The sequence below is a fragment of the Odocoileus virginianus genome, chromosome 7, assembly GCF_023699985.2.
Source record: "Odocoileus virginianus isolate 20LAN1187 ecotype Illinois chromosome 7, Ovbor_1.2, whole genome shotgun sequence".
Lineage (NCBI taxonomy): Eukaryota > Metazoa > Chordata > Mammalia > Artiodactyla > Cervidae > Odocoileus > Odocoileus virginianus.
This window is the reverse complement of record NC_069680.1, coordinates 79,084,569-79,100,675: the sequence shown is the minus strand read 5'-3', so window position 1 is coordinate 79,100,675 and position 16,107 is coordinate 79,084,569. Positions and strand designations below refer to the sequence as shown.

At 38.3% G+C, this 16,107-nt stretch overlaps 1 protein-coding gene across 5 annotated transcripts in view; it reads left to right on the top strand.

Annotated features, from left to right (window-relative positions):
- Nucleotides 1-16,107, top strand: part of RYR2 (ryanodine receptor 2) — an 803,099-nt gene that overhangs the window by 518,037 nt on the left and 268,955 nt on the right. For all 5 annotated transcript variants that reach the window (XM_070471032.1, XM_070471028.1, XM_070471029.1 and 2 more), the window contains 6 exons: nucleotides 4,927-5,135; nucleotides 5,782-6,134; nucleotides 7,771-7,885; nucleotides 10,210-10,370; nucleotides 12,320-12,479; nucleotides 13,221-13,307. In XM_070471032.1, coding sequence (XP_070327133.1) covers nucleotides 4,927-5,135; nucleotides 5,782-6,134; nucleotides 7,771-7,885; nucleotides 10,210-10,370; nucleotides 12,320-12,479; nucleotides 13,221-13,307 — 1,085 coding nt within the window. The remainder of the gene's footprint in view (nucleotides 1-4,926; nucleotides 5,136-5,781; nucleotides 6,135-7,770; nucleotides 7,886-10,209; nucleotides 10,371-12,319; nucleotides 12,480-13,220; nucleotides 13,308-16,107) is intronic.

The window sequence follows — 16,107 nt, the reverse complement described above, 5'->3', positions numbered from 1 at the left end:
GATCTGGCCTCTGAAGAGGTCAGAATACAATTTAATTTTTATTAGGTTCTACTACATTTAAATTAAAAAGAGAAAGAAATAGCATAATTTCTACTTATGGATGTACTTTCACAAATATATTTCCCTAAAGGAGACCAAAATGCTAAATCAAAAAAGAAAAAAAAACCTACTGCTATAAGCTGATGAAAAATTATATTCATTTATCTTTCATAAGATTAATACATTTTAAACATTTGTATAAAGGATTATAATAAAAATGGTTAAAAATTATGTTTCCGGTACCCAGAGAGAAATTTGATTTTTAATGTGTTTTTTCCCATTTAAAAGTTTGAGGTGTAAAAATAATTTTCTTTTGCAACCTTAATTTGATAAATATTGTCCTAAGGCATAAAAACATTTTAAGCATAACTTTTGATATTTTTACTAATTTTGTATTTTAAGAAATGTCAGCCTTTTCAAGAAGTGCAAAAATAGTGCCGTGAGCACCTGTATATGCTTCACCTGGAATAACCCGTTTTTAAGTGTTGCCAGGGTAGTTTTATCTGCCTCTACAATTTTATTTTTGTGAGTCCTAAACATGATTTTTAGTGACTGTACCTATTTAATCTTGTGTGTGTATCATAATTAGCCATTCTCTTATGGCTATTTAGTTTCTTTTACCTTTTTCTCCCCCCATTTAAAATTAGTTTAGTGAGCATACATGTCAAGTACTATGAAATCTTATTTTTAAAACCATAACCGTATTGCATAGATGGTACAGAAGCAAAGATGAAAGCTTGGAGAGTTTAAGTAACTTGCCAAGAAGCAGTGGAGCTGAAATTTGAATCCAGGTCTATTGGATTCCAAACTCTGTTTTTAGTCATTTCCTAGTACTGCCTGTCTGCCCCCTACTAGATGGTAGGTCTTTTGCAAAATCTTCTGACTTCATCTCTCTGCTCTGCCTGGTCCCCTGTCACTCCTGCTTTTTCAATGGGTCAGTAGGCTATTTTGGCTTCACTTCTTCACTTATCTCCCCGTCATATTAGACTGTGAGAACCTTTTAGCTGGGTCTGTGTTAGTCACTTAACATTTCTGGTTTCTGGCACACAGTAGCTGCTCAAAAAACTTGGATAAAGAAATAAATAGTTGAAAATGTCTTTTTTAAAAAACTTACTGGAGTATAGTTGATTTGCACATTGTGATAGTTTCAGGTATACTGCAAAATGATTCAGTTATACATATATTCATTCTTTTCAGATTCTTTTTCCATATAGGTTATTATAGAATATTGGGTAGAGTTAGTAATGCATATTACTAAATCACTCTTCATCACTCTTGCACTAGTATAATTTTGTTAGCAGGATTTCTCATACTGAGCTCAGTGCACACCCACTAGCATTGAGAATTTGAACTTCAGTAAATTGAAGAACATGTTTTTGAACCATCTTATATCCCCATCATTCTTCCACATTTCTGTATCCCATTTTCTTAAATGAATCTTTTTACACACACCATCACTTCTTTTCATAATAAAATATGTATTCATTTAAAAGTTGTAAAATTTAGAAATATAAAAAGAGAAAAAAGTATTAAAACTTCCAAAATTCTGAAACTTTTTTGATTAAAAAAACCTTCTGGTGTTTTTTCATCTTTAAAAGTAAGCCATGTGTTACATCTTTCTTTATTGAAATAATATTTACTGTGGCTATATCCTAAATATTAATGAACCTTTGTAAAACAGATTTTCAAAAGTTAAGTAGTATATTCTCTTAAGGAAAAGAAAAAACATACTTATTGCCCAAACCAATATTCTAGGATTCTAAATATAGTCACAGTAAACAGTCTAGGACATAAATCTTTGGACACAGCAATACGTACTTGATTTTTTAGATGAAAACATCAGACATACAAATGTTTACATACATATCAGACATACAGAAAACTTCAGATAGTAATAGAATGAACACCCACTATCTATACAGATATTTTTATGTATTCATTAACTTCACTTTTAGCGTAGTAACTCCATCTACACATAAAGTGATTAGAAAGAAACAAATGTTTAGCATCAGAGGAGCTATTTCTATCTTGATATCCCCTAGTTTATGTCAAATGGATGTTAGGCTTGCCAGTTTGTGCCCATGTAGTTTAAACTCTTTCAGATCTATTGTATTTATTCAATTCTTTTTTTTTTTTATTCATCTGGGGACACTTATTTCCTTGACTACATCATCAAGAACTGGCACAGCTACAGACACAGCTGTGGCTTTTTTAGTTTTAACTAGAAACTCATCATTCACACTTCCTTGAACCCAGCTGGATGGGGTCATGCTTCCTGGTTGGTAGCACTGTGATACAACCGTTTATTTAAGTATATACTGGTGATACACACTGGGTGAAATCCTTATGAATTAATCAGATGTTATTTCTATTGTCTTGTGCTGTTTGGAGAGTTAAACATTGCTTTTTTGCTTGCTCAGTCATGTCCAGCTCTTTGTGACCCCTTGGACTGTAGCCCGCCAGGCTCCTCTGTCCATGGGATTCTCCAGGCAAGAATACTGGAGTGGGGTGCCATTTCCTCCTCCAGAGGATCTTCCTGACCCAGGAATCAAACTTGCATCTCCTGCACTGGCAGGAAGATTCTTTACTACTAAGCAACCTGGGAAGCCCAATATAATGCTTTCACTGCCACTAATTTCAACAAGGAAAGGAGTGGAAATCATAATGGTAGAAATTTCGTATTTTATTCTTCGGATCCTCTGCTTCTTTGATCTACAAGTTAGACGCTCTCCTTTGTAGTCTGCATCCCAATACTGACCTTGTTTATTGTGCTGGCTATTTGAAATTTCATATAAAGTATAACAGAAAGAAATTCAGTTCAGCTCAGTTGCTCAGTCATGTCTGACTCTTTGCGACCCCATGAACTGCAGCACGCCAGCCCTCCCTGTCCATCACCAACTCCCAGAGTTTACTCAAACTCATGTCCAGTGAATTGGTGATGCTATACAACCATCTCATCCTCTGTCGTCCCCTTCTCCTCCCGCCTTCAGTCTTTCCCAGCGTCAGGGTCTTTTCAAATGAGTCAGTTCCTCCCAACAGGTGGCCAAAGCATTGGAGTTTCAGCTTCAACATCAGTCCTTCCAATGAACACCCAGGAATGATCTCCTTTAGGATGGACTAGTTGGATCCTTGCAGTCCAAGGGACTCTCACGAGTCTTCTCCAACACCACAGTTCAAAAGCATCAATTCTTCGGCACTCAGCTTTGCTTTATAGTCCAACTCTCACATCCATACATGACCACTGGGAAAACCATAGTCTTGACTAGACGGACCTTTGTTGGCAAAGTAATGTCTCTGCTTTTTAATATGCTGTCTCGGTTGGTCATAACTTTTCTCTGAAGGAGTAAATGTCTTTTAATTTCATGGCTGCAGTCATCATCTGCAGTGATTTTGGAGCCCCAAAAAATAAAGTCAGGCACTGTTTCCACTGTTTCCCCATCTATTTGCCATGAAGTGATGGGACCAGATGCCATGATCTTAGTTTTCTGAATGTTGAGCTTTAAGCCAACTTTTTCACTCTCCTCTTTCACTTTCATGAAGAGGCTCTTTAGTTCTTCTTCACTTTCTGCCATAAGGGTGGTGTCATCTGCATATCTGAGGTTTTTAAAAGTACATAAATGCTGCATCTTGTGAAATACATCATCTCATCCCCTTACCAGGCAGCTAATTCCAAAGAATTTTTAAAATTAACATAGTTAATGTGGTTTCCCTTCTTTATTTAATAGTGGAAAGATTAACCCTGCCACACATTAAAATGTTTGTTTCTTCATTTCTCATTGCTGTTGCTTTTGATTTATTTTCTTGTTAACTTTTAACTTACTTTTTGATTTCATATCTTATTGATATTAATTGTGCATTACCCTTCTTTAGCTATACTGACAGTGATATTGAAGGAAATGGGACAGATGAAGGAGTTTCAGTAGGATTTTAGCAACTACTTCAAAATTTTTATTTATATGTGTATTTTCGATGCTTAGATCTAGGAAACTCTAGGAAAAAAGCAGACAAAATTCTCTTCAAAGATCAAAAGCAGCTATCAGTGAATGAAAACCTTTAAAAATGTTGTCTCCAACCTTTTTTTTTTCCCTTTGCATTACATGTAAAGAAATCCATAACTTAGTTGTGTTTTGTGTTTACACATTTCAGGCTCTGTAGCAGCACAATTTGGCACTTCTTTCTCATTTTCCCTGTGCAAAAGAGTCACCTGCACCTTGGAACTAGGAGACTGTGGGGTGGGGACTGTGCTCACTATGATTCCTGGAGGACTTGGGGGTGCTTAGCCATTATTTCATTTTACAGAAGTTGTTTAAGGTGGAAGAAGGCACTTACCTAGAGCCCACATTTACTAAATTACAATGCCAAGGGCAAATACTGGTCTTCTGATCCTCACATTTAAGACCCTATATGCAAGACAGCAAAGGAGACCCAGATGTAAAGAACAGACTTTTGAATTCTGTGGGAGAAGGCGAGGGTGGGATGATCTGAGAGGATAGCATTGAAACATGTATATTACCATATGTGAAATAGATCACCAGTCCAGGTTGGATGCATGAGACAGGGTGCTCAGGGCTGGTGCACTGGGATGACCCTGAGGGATGGGATGGGGAGGGAGGTGGGAGGGGGTTCAGGATGGGGAACACATGTACACCTATGGGTGATTTGTGTGAATGTATGACAAAACCCACCATGATATTGTAAAGTAATTAGCCTCCAATCAAAAGAAAAAAAAATAGTGTCCGTGGTTTCTTTACTCCACTGTTGTTTTTGCCTTGGGGTGACAGCTCTCACAAAGGTAAGAGTTCTGGAGTGATACTTTTGGTAATTCCATATTAAAAGGATTTTATGTGAATGATCCTAAAATTTTTGATATGTATTTTTTCTTCCTAGGATTCATACCTGTGTGTAGCCTTGGAGTGGCTCAAGTGGGCAGGATGAACTTTGGAAAGGATGTCAGCACCTTGAAATATTTCACCATCTGTGGCTTACAAGAGGGCTATGAGCCATTTGCCGTTAACACAAATAGGGATATTACCATGTGGCTGAGCAAGAGGCTTCCTCAATTTCTCCAAGTTCCATCAAACCATGAACATATTGAGGTTTGCTTTTTCTTTAAAACTTGGACCACTGGCCAAAACCAGGAGTGGAAGTTCCTACTTAGACAATTACTCTCATTTACTTAAAATGAAGCTTCTAATATGTTCCATTATAGGGGAATCTAAGGATAGAATTCCCTCTGATTTTAGGTACTGTGTGAGAGGCTGATTAGACTGATTAACTGTGGTTGACCCTGGAACAACTTGGTGGTTAATTTGCATATAATTTATAGTTGGTCCTCTGCTTCTGCGGATTCAACCAACCATGGGTTATGTAGTGCCCATGGTAGTGTTTCCCCTTGAAAATATCCGCATCTTAGTGGATCCAAGCAGTTCAAACCTTCGTTGTTCAAGGGTCAAGTGTATGTAGTTCTTTTTTTTAATGTATATGTATATATTGGCAATGGAAGGCTCAATCTGAGTATATACAGTTGTAACGTGAATTTCCCAGATTGTCTTCTGAGTTAGAAGCAGAACTGTGAGCATATGCTTATACAACCATCCCTAAGTTTAATGATCTCGTTTATAAAATCATGCCACGAGTGGGCCATGTCTGGGGTTTTAAAGGTGTGATGCACTTTTAAAGGGGTTTTGGAATCAGGAAGTCAACAGTACTGAGCATCTGAATGATTGTTTCTTCATTTGCTAGGTGACCAGAATAGATGGCACCATAGACAGTTCCCCATGTTTAAAGGTCACTCAGAAGTCCTTTGGCTCTCAGAACAGCAGCACCGATATCATGTTTTATCGTCTGAGCATGCCCATCGAGTGTGCAGAGGTCTTCTCCAAGACTGCAGCTGGAGGGATCCCTGGCACCGGCCTCTTTGGGCCCAAGAATGACCTGGAGGATTATGATGTGGATTCGGACTTCGAGGTTCTCATGAAGACAGCTCACGGCCATCTGGTGCCAGATCGAGGAGACAAAGACAAAGAAGCTACAAAACCGGAGTTTAATAACCACAAAGATTATGCTCAGGAAAAACCCTCTCGTCTGAAACAGAGGTCATTGATATATGCAAAATGATTTTAAAATTTTTTGTAATTTTAATTTTGTAAATGATTTTAAATATATAATTATTATGTGGGGTCACAGGAGAGAGAAGTAGAGGGTAAGGCTTGTCCAAAGTCAATTTGTTCTACCTCTTCTTCCTTCTTTATGTGCCAAGGATTCCACAGAGGAATAAAGCAGCCTGCTTGCCCTCTGATTTGTTAGCACTAACAATCTATCTCAAGAGTTACTTTTCCTATGATTTTTTTTTATTGTGACAAAACTAAAATTTGCCATCATAACCCTTTTTAAAGTGTACAGTTCAGTAGTGCTAAGTGTATTCGCATTGTTGTGAAACAGATCTCTGGAACATTTTTAGTTTGCAAAACTGAAACTCTACACCCATGTAACAGCGTTCCCTTCCAACCTATGCTAGCCCCTGCTCATCTCCACTTTTTATTTCTATGAGTTTGACTGCTTCAGATACCTCATGTAAATGACATCACACAGTTTTTGTCTTTCTGTGACTGACTCATGTAGCATATTGTCCTCAAGGGTCATGTGTGTTGGGCATATGTCAGAATTCACTTCCTTTTTAAGGCTGAACAATATTCCAGTGTGTGTATATGCACCACATTTTGTTTATCCATTCATCCACTGATGGCCATTCAGAGTGATTCCACCTCTTGGCTATTGTGATTCATGCTGCTATGAACATGGATGTGCAAATAGCTTTTCACAACCTTACTTTCAGTTCCTTTGGATATATAGTCAAAAGTGGGATGCCTAGTGGTTCTGTATTTAAATTCTTAAGGAAAAAAATTATTGTACACCATGGTAGTTGTACCATTTTACAATTCCGTCACCACTGCACAAGGGTCTCAGTTTCTCCATATCCTTGTCAACCATTGTTACTTTCTGGTTTCTTTGCTAGTAGCCATCCTAAACGGTGTGAAGTGATGTCTCACTGTGGATTTCATTTCCATGTCCCTGATGATTAGTGATGTTGAACATCTTTTTATATTCTTATTGGTTATTTGTATATCATGTTTAGAGAAATGTCTATTCAACTTCTTGGCCATTTTTTTTTCTTTGGTTGGGTGATTTGCTTTTTTGTTACTGATTTGTAGGAGTTCTTTATATATTCTAGATATTAAGCTATCTTCAGATATATGATTATAAGTACTTTCTCCCAAGAGTTAGTTTTTAAGATGTTTCCATTTACAGCATTGGTTGAAGTACTCTATCTTTATATTCTAAATAGCATTTTTAGTATTTTATTTTAAATAGTAGTTTTTAATGGAGAAGAAGGCAAATTGTTTTTGCATCCTTTCTTACAATAAATGCAAATTTCTCTACCTTAGCACTGTTGCCAGTGCTCTGGGTCATATAATTATTTATTGTAAGAGTCTGCCTTGTGCATTGATGGGTGGTTAGCAGTATCCCTGGCCTCCGCCACTAGAAGCGAGTGGCACACTCCACCAGTTGTTACAACCAAAAATATCTCCAGATATTGTCAGATGCCCTCTTGGGGGTTAATCATACTGTTTGACAACCAGTCAAACAGTCAAGTTAATTATACGTCGTTCATGTTTGAGATAGGCAGAACATTTTAAAGTTGCTTATTCCTAATCCTCTAATATATTTCAGGTTTTTGCTTCGAAGAACAAAGCCAGATTATAGCACCAGCCATTCTGCAAGACTCACTGAAGATGTCCTTGCAGATGAGAGGGATGACTACGATTACTTGATGCAAACGTCCACGGTATGAGGTTGCTGCTTTCGTCATTTATTTCTGTTTGCCAATGATCATGGTTTGCATTTCAAATAGTTAGCTTTGATTCAGATCAAACTCTGGTCCCCTGCATTGTAGGCTGATTCTTCACCATTTGAGCCACCAGGGCGGCCCGCTACTGTGCAAGTGTATTTTTAAAATAATTACTCACTTACGTTTCAGGGACCAGAAAGTTGGCAGGCATGTGTTTTCTGAGGTGACTGTTGCTGCTGTTGTTCTGTCACCAAGTCCTGTGACCCCACGGACTGCAGCGCAGCAGGCTTCCCTGTCCTTCACTACCTCCCTGAGTTTGCTCAGACTCGTGGCCATTGTGTTGGGGATACTTTCTCACCGTCTCATCCACCCTCTTGTCCTCTTACTTTCAATTTCTCCCAGCCCCATGGTCTTTTCCACTGAGGTGGCTCTTCACATCAGGTGGCCAAAGTATCGGAGCTTCAGCTTCACCACCAGTCCTTCCAATGAATGTTCAGAGTTGATTACCTTTATGACTGACTGGTTTGATCTCCTTGCAGCCCATTGGACTCTCAGAGTCTTCTCCAACACCACAATTTGAAGGCATCAGTTCTCTGATGCTCCGCCAAAGTTAAATCATAATTGAACTTATGGTCCAGCTCTCACGTCTGTACATGACTACTGGAAAAACCATAACTTTGACAATACGGAACTCTGTTGGCAAAGTGATGTCTCTGCTTTTTAATATGCTGTCTAAGTTGGTCAAAGCTTTCTTTCCAAGGAGCAAGCATCTTTTAATTTCATGGCTTCAGTGCCCGTCCGCAGTGATTCTGGAGCCCAAGAAAATACAATCTGCCACCATTTCTACCTTTTCCCTTTCTATTTGCCTGAAATGATGGGACTGGATGCCCTATATTATGCAAGCTACTTTAAGAAAAACAGCACCCATAACCCACTACATGATTGTAAAGTAATTAGCCTCCAACTAATAAAAATAAATGAAAAAAAAAAAGAAAAATAGCACCTAATGGCATCCTCAGTCCTGATTTTGCGATCCTCTTCCTTGGTAACATTTTAATTTGCCACCTAAGTTTTCCAATCACCTTGTGTAGTTTCCTTCATCTCAGTGATGTATCTACAAGACCATTTATCATACTTTGTTAACGTCAAGTTGTGCTGTCTGCCATTTAAAAATTTTAAAACACTCCTTATAAAACTCCAAACAGAAAAAAAATACAGGAGCTGTGTCCCTTGTAAAGTTCCCCGTGTTTCATCTTGACTTTCAAATATTAGATCTGAACTATTTCAGAGTGATTTTAAGGAGTGATTTTAAGGATCTTATGTTAGTGATAGCAACATATCACTAAAGCAAAGCATATTTAGGGTATAAAACAATATGAAACAGGTTTAAAACAGGTATGAAAACTCTAGAATAGATTAGTGTTCTTGAATAAGCTTGAAGAATTCAAAGCTTACTTGCCTAATGGACTGATGATTTTATTACATAAACATAATATATATGTATACACACACACACACATGCATATATATATACACACACACACACACATATACATCACCATACATTCATAATTGAAAGTATATTTAATAAAAAGGTTCAGATCATCTTTGTTCATGATAGTCTTTTCTCTTTTTCCCATTACTTCTGAAATAATTTGAGATCTCTGTTTCAGGACTTTTCTTATTTTGCCACATCAGTCCTTTGTGCCTATATCATTTTAATTAGGCCAAGTGTTTTTTTTTTTCTGCTTTTAAGCTTTGAGTTTTGTTGCTGTTTTTATAGCTTAATTGAATATACTGTTATTTTTTTTTTGTTGAAGTATAGTTAATTTACAATGTTCTATTAATTTCAGATGTACAGCAAAGTGATTCAGTTACACATATATATATTATTTTTCAGATTCTTTTCCATCCTAGGTTATTATAAGATATTGAATATAATTTCCTGTGCTATACAGTAGGACCTTGTTTTTTATGCATTCTATGTATAAAAGCTTCTGTCTGTTAACCTCAACCTCACAGCCCATCTCTCTTCCAACCCCCTCCCCCCATAGTAAGCACCAGTCTGTTCTCTATATCTGAGTTTCTGTTTTTGTTTCATGGATAGGTTCATTTGTGTCATATTTTAGATTCCACATATAAGTGATATCATAAAGTATTTTCCTTTTTCTTTCTGACTTATTTCACTTAGTACGATAATCTCTAGTTGCATTGATGTTGCTTTAAATAAAGACATATCTTCTTAGGCAACTTAAAGACATTGAAAGTCAAAGTTTTGTTTCTTTTTGCTTTGCCAATACTTGGTGTTGCTGTCTTGACAGTACTATTACTCAGTGAGAATCTTTCCTGGACAAGAACCTGCCAACGTCTGGGTGGGCTGGATCACATCCGATTTCCATCAGTATGATACAGGCTTCGACTTGGACAGAGTTCGCACAGTGACCGTGACTCTGGGAGATGAAAAAGGAAAGGTGCACGAAAGGTCGGTTTTTCCTCCATTTTTTGTTACATAAATGATATCTAATAAAAATGTGGATAAACCTAGGCATCGTTTTCTCTTGGATTTTTATACCTAAAATAATATTCTATTTATAGGAACAATATAACCAAACCATTAATGCCAGTATCCTTTTTGTTATTCAAACAAGCCAGTAAGGAATCTGAATATATTACAAGTGCAAAATCATAGGAAGTAAGAGCATTGCGTCTCGGGGGTGCTAATCATATGTTCCTTCAGGTGACATTGCACGTGACTAACGGCTTGGGTTGCCATTACTTAGCCTTCGTTCCAGGAATTAAGAGACAGGTGAATGTGAGGCATTTAGCCTGTAGTCTGGTCTGTATCTTGGGAACTGGTTAGGTGGTGGGGAGAAAAACGTGAAGAGAGTGTGGGCTAGTGGTTTAGACGCATCTAAACTCCAACTGAGGAGCAGTGGATTCTTTCCTCAGCTTTGCCATTGACTTGCTGTGTGGCTTTGGGTAAGTCAGTTACACTTTCTGTGCCATCCTTTCTCATTTGTAAAACAAACGAAACTCAAACCAAACCTTCAAAAAAGTGAAGAAGGCTTTCTTCCTTGCAGAATAAGCCAAAAGGAGACCTGGCCCGTTGTGTCTGCATCCTCTCTGATCTGCAGTGATGGCTCTCATAGAAAGAGCCTCTCTTCCCCTAGAATATTACTCTTCTTTTCTACCTGTGTCATTATTTTTGGTGACTGGAAGCTCCCTCTCCTGCCTTCAGGTTGTAACACTTGAACTGCAGCGAACTTAGCACTCGAGACAGTGGACTTAGCAAAAAATCCTCCAATAAAGAGTACTGTGTACATCAGTAGGGAGGCCCAAACTACCTGTTTCCAGAGGTATTTTGATGGATATATTGATTTTCATAGATGCAGACAATGAAAGGAGATAACTCAGAATAGGGATGTGATAACATCAGCGGTCCCCAGACATTTTTGTCACTAAGGACCAATTTCATGGAAGATAATTTTACCACGGGCCAGGGGTAGGGGATGGTTTGGGAATGATTCAAACACATTATGTTTACTTGTGCATTTTCTATTATTATTGCATCAGATCCACCTCAGATCACTAGGCATTAGATCCCAGCAGTTGGGGACCCCTGTTATCTGATTGATGATTTTGGTGTAGGAAATACAGGCTAAGGAAGGTTGTTGAAACTTATGTAGAAAGGGCATAGAAACACGGCCAACTTTTGACTATTCAGAAACTGACTTATCTCAGCCTGTTTATTCTCTTCTTACTGCTTGTCTGCAATTGGCCTTTTTTCTAGCCTCATTCACACATGCACTGTGTAGCGGCAAACTCAAAGCATCTAAGTTTGCCACCATCTCTGATAAAGGTTTTGGTGAGCTTGAAACTCAGGTGGGGTTTATTGTTAACATCACGGATCTGGTGCACATCCCAGCTGAAATCTATCTCTCATAACAGATCCCAGGAATTATCCAGAAAGGGGCTTAATCTTGGCCAAAGTTTACATCTGTTGAGTCATTGATGGCTCATGTAGAATTGGCCTAAGGCTCTATAGTGTCTGGAAATAAAAAACTATGAGAATGAAAATTACCAATTTGGATGATTATTACATACTTAAACTTTTTTGAACCTCAGAAAAAGGTCCAGTTTGGTTTGAGTTTTTGGAGGGAAGGTGCAGGTCAGTTCTTAACCTTGGTTCCTACCAGTTGACCTGTCTTCATTAGGTGTGAAATTGAGAGACTGGAAGACCGGACTCAGAATGTCCACTGAAGTCAGTGGAATTTTGCTCAGAATCACAGAATCGGGCCCATTGTGCACCTGTCCCATTTCAGCATGAGCTTGTTGCTTGCACAGCATAACTTAGGTTTAGTCTGCCAGACATCCATGCTTACCACACTGTCTTTGCTTGTACAAAGATAAATATGTCTTTTTACAATTCAGCATCAAACGCAGCAATTGCTATATGGTGTGTGCGGGTGAGAGCCTGAGCCCGGGGCAAGGACGCAACAACAACGGCCTGGAGATTGGCTGCGTGGTGGATGCCGCCAGTGGGCTGCTCACCTTCACGGCCAACGGCAAGGAACTGAGCACCTATTATCAGGTGTGTGGTCAGGGATGACCTTGTGCCTCCAGAGAAGAAACCTTTATCCTCGTTAGAGAGGAAAACACATTTTGCAATACCAAAAAGTAAATTAGAAATTATGGGGTCTTCATGGCGGTCCTCCCTGCTGGCTCAGAGGGTAAAGTGTCTGCCTACAATGCGGGAGACCTGGGTTCAATCCCTGGGACGGGAAGATCCCCTGGAGAAGGAAATGGCAAGCCACTCTAGTACACTTGCCTGGAAAATCCCATGGACAGAGAAGCCTGGTAGGCTACAGTCCATAGGGTTGCAAAGAGTCGGACACGACTGAGCAACTTCACTTCACTTTCATGGTGGACCAGTGGTTGAGACTCCATGCTGCCAATACAGGGGCACAGGTTTGATCTCTGGTTGGGAAAGTAGGTTCCCACATGCCCTGTGATATGGCCAAAAAGAGTTAAAAAAAAAAACAAAACGCAAATTAGAAATAAGACATGAAGACACAAATGACTTGATTCTGTATTTTTACTTCTCTTTGAATAATAACTGTGCCACAAGTCCTTCAGAGTAAGCAGTGTATTTCTCCAAAAATGTTCACACAGTCCTGAAATGAAATACTCCAGTTATTGCAAGGGAGTATCCATATGAGAGGAAGGAAAAGTCTCTTTTCTGTGAAAGTGTCCTGTAAATGTTATGAAGAAAGTAAGTTTTCTTTGTGTCTCTGCCCTTACTAATATTATGGAATTTGCTTGCTTATTTAAGGTGGAGCCAAGCACAAAGTTATTCCCTGCAGTTTTTGCACAAGCTACAAGTCCCAATGTTTTTCAGTTTGAGTTGGGAAGAATAAAGGTAAGAACGATCCATTCCTGTTATTGTATTTGGGTTATTTTCCATTAAGAAATAGCATTTACTTCTTAAATGAATTCACTTCTTTATTAGTACTGATATTAATCATATAAATCACTCTCTAAGAAAAATGATGCCATGTTTGAAAATTCTGTAATTCTTGTTCAGGTCACTAGGGTAACATCATTAACTGGAAGGGGTTTTCTTTGGTCATCATAAATAAACTATTCAATAAAACTAGACTTACACAGAACAAATATGCCAAATTATATACAAGTCAGTAATCATTGAACTCACAGGTGAGTTAGTGAATGGGATTGAAAGGCTGGAAATGTGCTACATACTGGTAAGTGCTAGAAGAGTGGCAGGTACTGAGTACTCTGGAAACATAAACGAGAAAATAGCTAAGTAGGATGGTGTGGATCAGGAGCAGCTGAAAGAGCAGGTGACATTTAGGTTGATTTTTCACAGCCTGAACAGCAGATCTTAAGGTACATTTGCTTGGAGAAGGCATTCTATACAGAAGGTAAAAGAATAAAAATTTGAAGGCATGAAAAATGCTGCAGGTTAAGGAATTCAGTGTTATTGTATCAAAGGATGCTTCTGGGATGTGGCCAGAGATTAATATGGATGGAAGGTAGACCAAGTTCCAGTTGAAATATCATTAACTCCCACACTAAGAAGTTGACACCTATTCCATAGACAGTGGCGATTCACTGGAAATTTGAAAGAAGGGACTGAGTATAATCAAATCTGTTTTGGAAAAATATGTTGGTAGTAATATGGAAAACATCTGCTCTCATAAAAATGAGAGCAGGCAGTAATAATTAGATATCACAATTTGATTCTATCCGTGTGGGAGAAGAATGATAAGATTCATGAAAGTCATCATAGAGAGAAAATGATACATGAGAAGATGTTTTAGGGGAGAAATTAATTGAGTTTGTCAATAAATTGGTTTAAAAGAGTTTGTTGATTGGATTCAGCGCTCAAGGAGAAATGAAGAATTTTTTATTTTTATTTTTTTTGTGTGGAGGGAGAGATGTTTCTTTTTTTTAATTACAGAATAGTTGATTTACAATGTTGTGTTAGTTTCAAGTGTATAGCATAGCACAGTGATTCAGTTATACATAAACATATTCTTTTTGAGATTCTCTTTCTTTATAGGTTATCACAAAATATTGGGTACAGTTCCCTTGCTATGTAGTGCATCATTGTTAGTTATCTGTTTTACATATAGTATTGGGTATATGTCCATCCCCAAAGGATTAATTTAAATAATTTTGGTTGGGCCAGACAATGGATACTAATACAACAACAAGCAGGAGAGCCTGCTGAAGTTTGGGGAAAGGAATTTAGCTGAAACTTGCAGTTGTACACTCTGCGACGCTGGGCACACCTCACAGTGACGTTAATGGGCACTGCCATGCCGGCCTGGTTACCTTGGGCATGTTCCTTAAACCATGTGAATTCAGTTTCTGCTTTTGTAAAATGAGATTCCAGCTGCCACAGAAAGGCCAGTATAATATGGACTAAAGGAATCTGTGACTTTGGTTAAGTAGGAGGGCTTTAGTGACCTTTCAAAAAATTTCCATTAAATGATGGAAGAAGCCATGTTATTTGGTTCAGATTATTCAGTTCATAGTATTCAAGTTTGAACATGAAGGACAGGTAGCAGGTTTGGACAATTGAAAGAAAGTTAAAATTTGACAGAAAAGTGGTAGTTTCTCAGAACCCAGACTCTAATGTTGGTTTATTTGACATTTTCCATTTTTCACTATAGATTTAACATACTGGATGGATATGTCCAAAACTGGACTGTTGACCATCACTACCCCCTCCTCCTGACCTGCCTGCCTAAGTTCTCCTGTCCTGTCAGTTAATAACTCAGACCCCAAACCTCAGAGTCATCCTTGGCTTCCTTCCTTTGCATTCTGCATCCTAGTTCTATCCCCCAGCAAATCCTCCACCTACTGACCACCATCAGTCCTGCCGGTCACCACACTATTTTCCATCACCATTATTTCCCATCTGGATTTCTTCAATTCACCCATCATCAATTCATTCATTTCATTCATCATTCAATTCATCATCACCCATCTGTTTATGATAGAACCACCTGAGTGACTGTCATTATTTTAAAATGAAAATCAGATCATGTCATTTCACTGCTCAAAACCCTGTTTCCCTGAATAAAATTAAGAGGTCTCATAAAGGTTCACAAGTTCGAAACCATCTGACATCCTGTTCCCTCTGACTTCATTTTCTCCTAATCTCTCCTCTTTCACTTCACTGCAGCCACACTGTCCTTCGACTCTTCCTCAGATTTGCCAGGCAAATTCCCTCCTTGGGTCCTTTGCATTCACAGATTTCTTTGCACAGAACTTTCTTTCTCTGCATATCCACATGGTTCTTCTTTGGATTTTTCTTTAAATGTCTTCTCAGTTACACCTATTCTGATAATGCTGTTTATTATTGCTGTCCTGCATTCTGATTCCCTCATCATTCTTTTTTCCTCTCCATGACTTCTTTTCTAATAAACTATTTAATTGCTTATTTTGTTTGTTTTATAGCTCTAGTAAAACAATAGAAGCTGTATGAGGGTAGGAAGTTTGTTTTGTCCACTGATACATTCTCAGTGTCTGATACAAGTGCCTTGTTTATCTTCCCCATTAGCAGAAGAGAACAGGAAAGTAGCTTGAGGATGAGGAAGTGTAAATAATGCAGTAGAGAAGGTTCTAGAGGAGAGGGAGAGACCAAAGGTAATGCAGAAAGGTGAGTTCATTGTTTCATTGGTCCAGAA